At 35.8% G+C, this 10,840-nt stretch overlaps 1 protein-coding gene across 1 annotated transcript; it reads right to left on the reverse strand.

Moving 5' to 3' along the window:
• Nucleotides 1-234: 234 nt before the first annotated feature.
• On the reverse strand, nucleotides 235-10,691 carry pctp (phosphatidylcholine transfer protein). Its single transcript, XM_056753981.1, has 6 exons — nucleotides 10,486-10,691; nucleotides 10,020-10,137; nucleotides 4,160-4,239; nucleotides 3,646-3,817; nucleotides 2,940-3,007; nucleotides 235-2,833 (listed from the first exon to the last, which is right to left on the reverse strand). Exons 1-6 carry the CDS (start codon nucleotides 10,609-10,611, stop codon nucleotides 2,762-2,764), a joined length of 636 nt encoding a protein of 211 aa, XP_056609959.1. The 5' UTR covers nucleotides 10,612-10,691; the 3' UTR covers nucleotides 235-2,761.
• Nucleotides 10,692-10,840: the final 149 nt, after the last annotated feature.

Genomic DNA, 10,840 nt, shown 5'->3' on the forward strand with positions numbered 1-10,840 from the left:
TGTAAATTTACTAAGCAACACATTAATATACTTTAAATCAGGACATTAATAATCAAAGAGTTGCATAAATTGCAGTTAAAAACTGCAGTGATGTTACTGACCTGTAGGGGGCAACAACTCCAGAATCATTTGGGGTAACCGGCCAAATGCTGTACTAAGATCTTTAAGCATGATTCTTTACATACACAAACTCACAAAACACAAAAAATACATATACACAAAAAAATACATAAATAGAGCAGAGGCACAACAACATTTTATTGCAATAAAAGTTCAGCTTGAGGACAGAATTAAACATACAAATGATTTAGCAGCACTGTGATGTTTAAGAGGATGATTTAAAAAGGAACTAGAACAAGAAAGAAAACAAAATCACATAAGTGCTTAAAAACGAACTACATATTGTCAAAACATAAAATGAGGTCATAAAGAATGTCAGTGATGAGTTTCCTATGAAAACATATATTTTCCCTAACGTAAACCTGTTAAAACCAAATCTTCCAGTGGTCTGATAACAACGTGTCTCAAAGTGCTGCTTTAAAATATCATACAATCTTACATTTATCATTACAGTACATTCTGCACATGCATTCACCACAATAGCACACGTTGATGCATAGAACAATACAAAAATGTACATTTTGTTATTTATTCTTTAAAGTTAACGGATCTATGCAATCATTTTGCCTATATTTCAAGATGAATGGATTTTTAGATTATGCTCTTAAAAACTCTCACAAAAGATTCTTCACAGAGATGACATAGAAGAAGCATTTATAATCTTAATTTACAATCTAGAGAATATTTTTATATAAACTTCTTTATGGAAGCATTCGGCCAAAAATGTTTCTTCAATGGCATCGTGAAGCACTTTTTATAAAGTGTAATGTGTTGGTTTCTGAGCTCATTCAAGCATCACAAAAAAAATGACATTATCATACACCAAACGATTAAAATAAATTCATATTTTACGATCACAAATTCTCAAAGGCTTACTGTGCTCGGCATTCATTTGTAAACAGCACATGATGATTATAAGGAGAGCATACGTCACAATAATTTCAGCTCTATACTTTGTCATTGACGTGACTTGATAGTCTCGGCAGGCATCAGGATAAGGCTCGGCAACACAAATCAAAACCTTACTACATACATTTGTGAAAAGCATCATTTTAACCATTGAAATCCATGTTCTGACATGATGTTGGAAATTTGCAGGTAAATCATCATAAGATGCCTAAAGGTCAGACGTGTCCGGCATCTGAAGACCAAATGACCAATACTAACTATCTGTGCAAAAACATTTGTTCAAAAAGCAGATTCACCAGGAGAGGTCGCTCAACGACTGCAGTGTAATCATCTCATGAGAACTGCTGGTGTATTCAATCTCTTAATATTGAGGAGCAAGATTGTATTCGGTTAAAGATTCAAGACAATTCACATACATCATATGATCTATAAACATGTCTGAATAAGATCAAATATCAAAGCAAACCATCAAACAAATGATCCTGGAGACTTCACTGGAATTTAAGTGAATGAATGAAATCAGCTTCACAGATATCCATCATCTCATTAACCGTTGAACAGCCTGTTGACTGTTATAAACCTACTTAAACAGTTTAAGAGTACAACTGCGCTAAAGGCACACCTTCAGGAATATTTCCTTTTTACTAAAGGTGTTTTACCCCACTAGTGAGACAAATATTATATTGAGGAACAAATAGTTCAAACTTGGACAAAATCACTCCTTCTGCAACGGTTTTACAATTTTTTGATTATTTTACTTTAAATAAAAAAAATTGGCAAAAAATCTTTAATAAACTAAACAGTTTACTTTAAAGCCAATGTAAAAAATCTGTAAAAAAAAGGCCCAAAATACTGTATTAATATGTATATAATATTTCCGTAATCGTTTTTTAATGATTTTTTACCAGTTTTCTACATTTTGACCACCATTAAATTACATTTTAGCATCAACGGAAATGTCTGTAAAATAAGGGGAAAATGTACTAGTCATTTTCTGCCAGTAATTTGTCAGTTGTTTTACTGGATTTATTTTACAGTAATATATTTGTAAATGAATGTAATATATAAATGTTAATTTTAGCAGTGTTTTAGCAACGTTTATCAAAATAAATTTACATTTAAATAATCTAAGAAAACATGTGACATTTGAGTCTATAATTGGTTAGTTTAGGCATATTTCTCAAGTAAACAACTCTAGCCTTAATAACAGGTTTTCATGCCATTTAGTGGTTTGTTAGAAAATCATTTTAAAGGCACCTTTAGCCCCGTCGTACCCTATTATCTCATTTCTTAAAGTTCTCAAACACATTTGCTTTGATGTTTTGTTATCCAGTACAATACCAGACACTTTTTTTGAAGTGTGACCTGAGGTTCCAGATATTAGCCTCTCTGCCGAAGGATCTCAATGAGTGACTGTGTGCATTTCAGCTCTAACAGAGACGTTTTATGCGTTCACTTCTTAGCTCTTTATGTAATCCTTTATATTAAAGTGCTTTGATTAAATTATATACCATTCAATATGATCTAAATAATCTCATAAAGTCACTGAGGGACCCCAAATCTTTCCATTCCATGATGCAAAAACGCATAAAAAAAAATATTTCGACGAAATTCTAACGAAAGACTTTTGCATGTTGGACACCATAGAAACAGTAGAAACTCCACCCAAAATCCCCAAAATGCCCTTCTGACCTCAAACAGAACACATGCGCAGTAGACATTCATACATGCATCACTTCTTGCAGAAGCTGGAATAGTTGCAGCAGGCTTTCTTCATGTCCGTGAGAAAGGCCGGGACGCCCGTCTGCACACAAAACACATTTATCAACATCGCATTACGCCACACGCTCTATTTATCGCATTTTTGTATGATGTCGTAATAAATCCAGCACATCCCACAGCTCGCTCACCTTCGCCGCCCAGTTCACCAGCCACGTGGGAATCATGCCGCCTGGATTATCGAAGTAGTTCATGAAGACTGAAACATGATTCACAGAAACACACTTGGTTTTCATTTTATAAAAAATACGTTAGTTGCACAAGATGGCGCTGGTGAACTTTTGGGACGCCAGAGTCGGCAGACGATTTTCCGGTCGTAAAACACTGTGTGGGCAAATTAGGATTTTTCTTCTGAAAATATTGGGTATTTTGGATAAAAATAAGAACGTAATATTTCAGCGATATGAAAGATTCTCTTTACATTGTTGAACACTTGGTTAAGCCGAAACAACTCGATATATACAAGAGAAATTAGTCTGCCGACCCCTGCCTCGCAAAAGCTCACAAGCGTCTTGTGCAACTAGCCCATTATACACTCAAATATCTGATGCACACGACACGAGTCTGTCTCGTGTGAACTTTAGATCTGGTCATAACTTGTATAAAACCTCCGAGACTGATTTACAATGTCCATCAATCCAAAATAAAAGTTATTTCTGCTGTTAGCATGCAACAAAGTTTTAAACTGACTTGGTCAATAGGTTTAATCTTTAGGTTTTTTATAATTACACAATATATGTATTGTTTTTTCATCATTTAAATACTAAATATTATTTAAAAGCACTGGATAAAAGTCTCTTTGTGAAACCCGTGTCTGTGTGTTGGTGGTGTGGTCACCTTTGGAATCGCCGGAGCCGTCGTTCTCTATGGCCAGACTCTGTTTGTAATCCTTCACCCGGATTACGCCTCTCTTCTCAGGACATTGAGACACAGAAGAGGTCTTGGCCAAAACCACCCAGATCCTGCGACCGCCAATGTTCAGATCCCGACGTTCCCGAACGTACACGTACTGAAGAGAGTTAAAGACTAACACTGCTGATGAAGATGATAACAAAACAACTTCAAACCTGAATAGAGATGATCTACAAATCTAATGCCATGATGGACATGCTGCTGATGAGTCTAAAATAAGAAATTATTTGTTGTGTTAATTCTATTACAAAATATATCTTTATACACATTATCACAATTGTTATATAGACTTCAATTAAATGACAAAATTCTTCATATTTGTTCATAATTGTTCAAATTCATAATATGTTGATTAATTATTTCTCTATAATTTAAATAACAAAAACATTGTCTCTTCAAACAGCATTTGATTGGCGTGACATCTGTGTTTGAAGGATACATCCCTGTTAGAAAGAGGCATTGGATATTTCACCTCCCAGTAAATCACTTTCTGTCCATTGAAGTCTTTCTCGTGTAGATCTGTGGACACACAGACACACATGTCTGGTTTATTATGTGTGTGGGGACAGGCCATAGGCGTATTTATTTTTGTAGTGTACAAACTGTATATTTTATCCCCCAACCCCTAAACCTAAAGATCAGAAAACGTTTAGCATTTTTAGATTTTCAAAAAATATCTTTCTCTACGATTTATACGATTTTCTGCCCATGGGGACCAAAATTGAGGACACAAGTCCCCATGAGTTGGTGTGCATTCAGGTTTAGGTCCGACCGTGGTATAAAACAAGGCCACTATTACACACAAAGAAGCAGGTCAGAGTTCAGTATGGAGTAATCGTGATGAAAAGAACATAATGACTTTTCCAGACGACCATAAAACACTGGAAGATGAATTATGAGATGAAGACATGAACAGCTGTAACTTGCTATAAACAAAATCATATATCACACTATCAGAAGTTACAGATCACGGAAACAATGTAGATCAGGTTTTACAAACCTTTTGATCTAAAGGTGTGTGCTTAAATGTCTGAAATTACAAAATATAATTGTGCCGTTCCTTTAATATTAATTCAAGGGGGAAAAAACGTATATGTAAGTATAATGAAAAAATACGTTTTGAAATGGATTGACTTGGACTGAATAATGAAGAAAACTTAGTCAATAAGACCTCCTGACATATAGTTTTGATTTTATATTCGCAACAAATTCACAAAATTACATTTATGTTATTATATAGTTTTAAACAGTTTATTAGTGTTATACAATTTAGAAAAGTATTATTAAGCAGGTGACCCTTAAGTATATCAGTCCATGATTGACAAAAAAACTTGAACCATATCATAATATCCAGTCCTGCATGAATATATTACCCTGTCTGCGAAAACAAGGCTAACGTCCCAAAATCATTTGATTTCCACCATTAATTTCACTATTATTTCAATACTTGACATGCTCTTACGCAGTTAAAATTAAATATATCAATGTTATAACTGCACAGAATGTTCTTATGTTGGATGATTTTATGAAGCAAAATGAATTGCTGGGTCACATTTTAACCTTCCCAAGTTATGTCAACCTCATTTATGTTTACCTCATTTAATATTAATTTTCATGATCATTCGCTGTAGCAAAACACACATACAGTACAATGCTTCAACGTTTACACAAAACTATGACGTATTTTCCATATATTGGAAAGTAATAAGATGACAGTAAAACACTTTGGATTTTGTTTACGTCTGTATGAGCCGATTTGTCTAAAAAACTGAAATTAAAGCAACACTTTACACATTCTGATCACGGCTCCCCCATGTGGTTAATAAGCGCAATTGTCTGTTACCAGTATTAGAAATAATCTCAGCCATCATGCAGAATTTCTTGGAAAACTGTGTTTCGCGTTCTTTAACGGTCCACATGATAACAATACAAGCCGTCGTGTTTACAACAGTTGCTATAAGAATTCAGTACGATCGACTAAATGCTTAATTCTTAAACGTATGTGAGGTGCATTGCGTAAAGTTATAATCATTGTTGAATCCGTTAACTTTTGACACACTTGTGAATCCACATCGGTCTATTACTGCGGGGACATTTCCACACCTCTTAACGTGACGCGGCACCAAACGAAATGTGACTGGTTGCTTTACCTGTCAGTCATATGCCTCTTAGGCGGGCCTTGGCCGAAGAAAGCGCCGATAACCGTGGGGCACAATACATGTGAATTTGTTGACAAAGCTAATGGAACCGGCCAATGCAGAAACGTCATTTTGAAATCATGTGGCACTCTTGCACAGGTAGGGGATGGGCGGGGCTGTGTGTACCGACCCCAACACAGAACGGTTGAAAAACTACCTGGTGTTGCTTTAATATCAGAAGTGAATGTAGCATGTATTTCACATGTACCCACCACTAAACTGCAAAGACAGATGTGTTATAGGTTGGGCAGATCATTCCAACAATTCAAAGGATCATGAACACAAACAAACCCTGACTGTGTGAAGCTCAAGGGTGTGTTTATATCTCAACGGGTGTGAATGTGTTCATCACACATATGATTCAGTCAAAAATTATGGAGTCAAGCGTGTTTACTGTAATTCTTTTTATATTCTTGACTGATATAACAAAAACATTTCAGTGCTCTGGTGGTCCAACACAAGGATCATGTCAGGAACATCCTGCCTAATGTTACACAACACATTCACGTTGGCTTTCAAATCTGCATTCTGTCAAATTCTTGCTTTATATCTGTTCCTAGCTTGGGAAGAGCGTCAAAAAAGAGATTTGCGCTATTTGGTGTAAAACGGTTGGGATTAAAGAATAAAACACAAAGTTTGACTATTAACTCTTCTATTTAAATCTGTAAGATGTTAAAGCAAAATATTAAAACCACAGGACAATCGTGAGCGGTTACAGATATTCAGCTGAATATCTTTTTGCATTTCATGTTTGGATCAACTTGAGTGCGAATGATGTCCCGCTCTCATTTCTGGAGTGAATTATTGCTTTAATAAAGATTGTATTTTAGTTTTATGTGATGTAAGGTGTTCACAGATGAGATCTGAGGTGACTCTGGCTCGGGTAATCTCCAGGGTTTTCAGAGTCAAAAAGTCAAAGTCTGCTTTATTGTCAATTCTGCCACATGTTCAGTACATACATATGAAGGATTGGATGATGGATGGTGACCCCACCTTCATCTGTCACAAACAAACGCCCAGAGGAAAGACACTGAACGCGCCGGGAGATAAACGAGAGCACAGCGAAGAACATAAATCAGACGTTAACCACAAACGCTGTCAGGTTCTTTATGAAACAAACGCTCAAAACATAAACACATGTACACGCGGGGCCCGACTGGAGCCAAAGTGTGTTTCTAATAAACACGACTACACCCACACACACACACACAGCTATTCAGAGTGTGTTGGTGTTTGGGGGAAATACACCACCCAACCACCTCAAATGAGAAAAAAAAAAAAATCACATTACAGAGGAAATCTGATGTTTATCACATTAAAATAACATTCAGATTTCAGCTCGATTAAACTATTCACATGAATATTCTGAATGTGTGTTTTCAAACGGTCAGTTTAGCAAGACAAACATCAAAACTACTATTCAAACAAACCACTAATTTAACTATTAATATAAACATAAAGGATTGCTTTACATCATGTGATTTAGTTAAGTCCCCAAGAAATCTAAATGCTATCTTAAATTCTTAAGGTCATCTGTAAGCTAGCATATTTAAAAACAATAACAAAAGTCAAATATGGATGCAAACCTTACAGTCTGTTATGTGCACCGAAAAATAATTGATGACATCATTCTACCCTTAAGCTTATCACCAATTACCTGTCCAATCAAATGCTCTATATATGATATATATGAAAAAAAGAAGGAAAGTCCTATAGAATTGACCTAAAAGTGTTTCAGATCTATAGAAAAGAAGGATACAAAACTTTATTAGATGGTCCAGTAATTAAACATCTAAAATGTACACCCTGGAATAATGCATCAATTCCCAAGATACTCCAAAACAAGCCAGCAATGTGAAAAATACCTTGGCGACTGCAAAGCATCACCCTAGCAAGCATTTAAAACATTTCAGCAACCCCACAGCGATGCCTTGCATGGCATCTCGAACATCTTACTAACAGCACTGCCGACAAATGTCACGTTTATAGACAAACACAGAAGAAAAACGTGTAGTTATGAAAACATGCCAAAATGATTGATGTAAGATAAGAAACTATGATATGAAGCAGATTTTACTGACAGACACAAAGCTTAACTACACACACCAGAGAGATTTATGAAGACAGTTAAAATCGTTCCCAGATCTAGAAAGAACACAACATTTACATGCAAGTTGAACAGAATGAGCTCCATATCAGTGATTTTAAACCTTTGTGAAAAATGATCATAATCTGTCATTCTCGCTCTAAATTAAAATCTAAACGTGATGTTTTTTTGACTAGACCAACAAAATGTTTATATATTAAACTTACATCTGTCTGCTGATGTTTCATATCCTTTAAACATGATCACATTTGACACATCATTCACAATATTAATCTGAGTGGTGAAAGTCAGATGTTGCAACTGACCTCAACTTTGAGGATGACCTGCAATCTCATTTCACAAATTAACTTTTGCTTTTTGTCTCAATAGGCACTGAATTCTAAAAACATATCCAAAATGTATTTGACTTACACACTACTGTTATACTATTATATTTTAAAGTAATTACTGTATATTCTTTATTAATGCAAAAGGTTTAACTTGAATATATTGTGCAAATGCTATTTAATCTCTTAGCATTTCAGTGTGAAACGGAAAGAACAGAAAAATGTGTAATGCATCCACTCACGTTTGTTTATTAATTGATGAGCAATCTGTTATTAATGTAATTAAATGAAGAATCTGACCTCTTGCCACTTAGAAGTCAACAAAAGTTTATACAAAAGGAATTATGGGTGAAATATAGCTTACAGTACAAATACAACTAGAGATCAACATACAGACCTGCTGTAAATCTACACGAGGGTCAGTTTCTGCTTTTCACGGTTCATATTCATACACTTGAGTTCTAAAGGATCTGGTTCTAGATCAGTTCCATGATCCCACAAGCACATTATTAGTAAACAACACCACATTCCACGCACATACAAACTACTGAATGCACAACAGCACCGTCTACAGCTACAGGGATTTCTGACGTACCCGTCCAGTTACCTGCAGACTTGAGTCTTTTTACCAGCAGCATAGGAAGATTCTTCAGAATGAAGAACACACAAAAGTTAAAATCAACCCTGTGATGATATTATAGCGTCTACACTGCAAACAACAGATTACACAACAACATGTTTATGTCTACACAGCCATATTGTAGGAATATAACAAAATTAAAGAAATTCTGCAGATGTGCATATCGCAATTATTTGCAAAGGCTTTTAATACTTTAAAATGTAATTTACAGTTATATAATTCACAAATTGCATTATTTAGCATGTTATTGCATAATGCACATCACATTTTTCCTCAATATTGTGCAGTCTTGTGAAAGTAAACTTTGCAATAAAACTCTTTTTAAATCATTTTATTTAAAATGAAAATAAAGTAGCTGCGGTAAATATCCGGCAGCAGTATTATAATGAAAGAATAAATTAAGATAAATTAAAGTGTAAAAAGTGTACGTTTCTCCAATCTCTGTTACAGTCCCTGTGAACCGGTTGCGATGGGTTTTACTTCTGTACTCTGACATTTCCAAATGAAAAATCAATTTCAAAGGAGAAAATTAGTGGGCGTGGCTTGCGTTTTTCATTGGACGTATAAACACGGCATTGATTTTGAAATGAAACTGGCAGGGGGAGGAGTTAACAGATGCTCCGCCGGATCCGGATGGTTATTTCAGGGCGGAAGTTCATTTTCAGATTTTAACTGAAGTTTATGAGGGCACCCGAATTTTAAAAAGAAAATGACCCACAGTAATAAGCTTTTTACTATAAACGCTGCAATATCTCGTGATGAAATAAGAATTGTCATTTTAAATTTCACTGGGACTTTAAAAGGACAAGCAAAGGAAACAAATAAAGTTGACCCTGTTTGAGGAATTGTTGTGCGATAAAATAGATGCCTCACCTATGACATCTTTAATGATGACTAAAACTCTTTATGGTGAACCTGTAGCTCAGGTAATTCTGGGGATTACAGTCCAATATCTCCCAAACCTGTTTGCTGTACCAAAAGACATTAACGCCCAAGAATCAAACTAAACGTTTCTGAAATGTATGTACCTTTCACATAACTGTCCCACTGCTTTCTGTAGTTGAGATCCATGTAAACATCTGCACAGAGTTCTGGAGGGCAGCCAGGCAGAGAGCCAAACACCTTGTACTCATACAGACCCGATTCCTGTTTAACATGACAGGACAGATGAATGGACATATAATGCATCCCAGATGCCTGTACATGTCACTGATGTGTACGGTTAAAGACTACACCATGAGAGAATAACTGCACAGATGAGCTAATATAAGCAAACAGATCCAAACGCATGGATGCAGTCAATTCTGACCATGCATTGGACATATTTATGTTATAACGCACAATATTTATTTTGTAAGAGAACGAGTATCAAAAGCATCATTTATTGTAGACAAAACCCTCTTGAAATACACTAGGCTTTTCGCAATATACAAAAATAGCATTATGTATGAGCCTGCTTGTTTAAACGGAGCGCATGCGCATTGTGTCGTTCACCTTATGATAGAGTCGGTATATTTTCACGCCCGTGGTCTCGGTGAAGAACTCCCACCCGTCCAGCTTCGGCTCGTCCAGTTCGGTCCACGCCAGCTGAAACTCATCTTCACTAAAGTTCACCGCCATGATGCTTCCGGATCCACGCGCGTCACGTGACCGCCGGAGAACAACTGATCTCGCACGGCGTGGTCTACCATGACGTCACGACTGCGTGACGCTCCAAACCCAACGTGATCGATTAAAAATCATTTAATCATGCAAAACTACAATAAATACACTGAATGTAATAATATTAGTATTACCGATATGCATTAAGTACAGTATTTGGGTAATTAAGTAAGCATAACTTGATTTT

The sequence above is a fragment of the Triplophysa dalaica genome, chromosome 7, assembly GCF_015846415.1.
Source record: "Triplophysa dalaica isolate WHDGS20190420 chromosome 7, ASM1584641v1, whole genome shotgun sequence".
In the NCBI taxonomy this organism is placed as follows: Eukaryota; Metazoa; Chordata; class Actinopteri; order Cypriniformes; family Nemacheilidae; genus Triplophysa; species Triplophysa dalaica.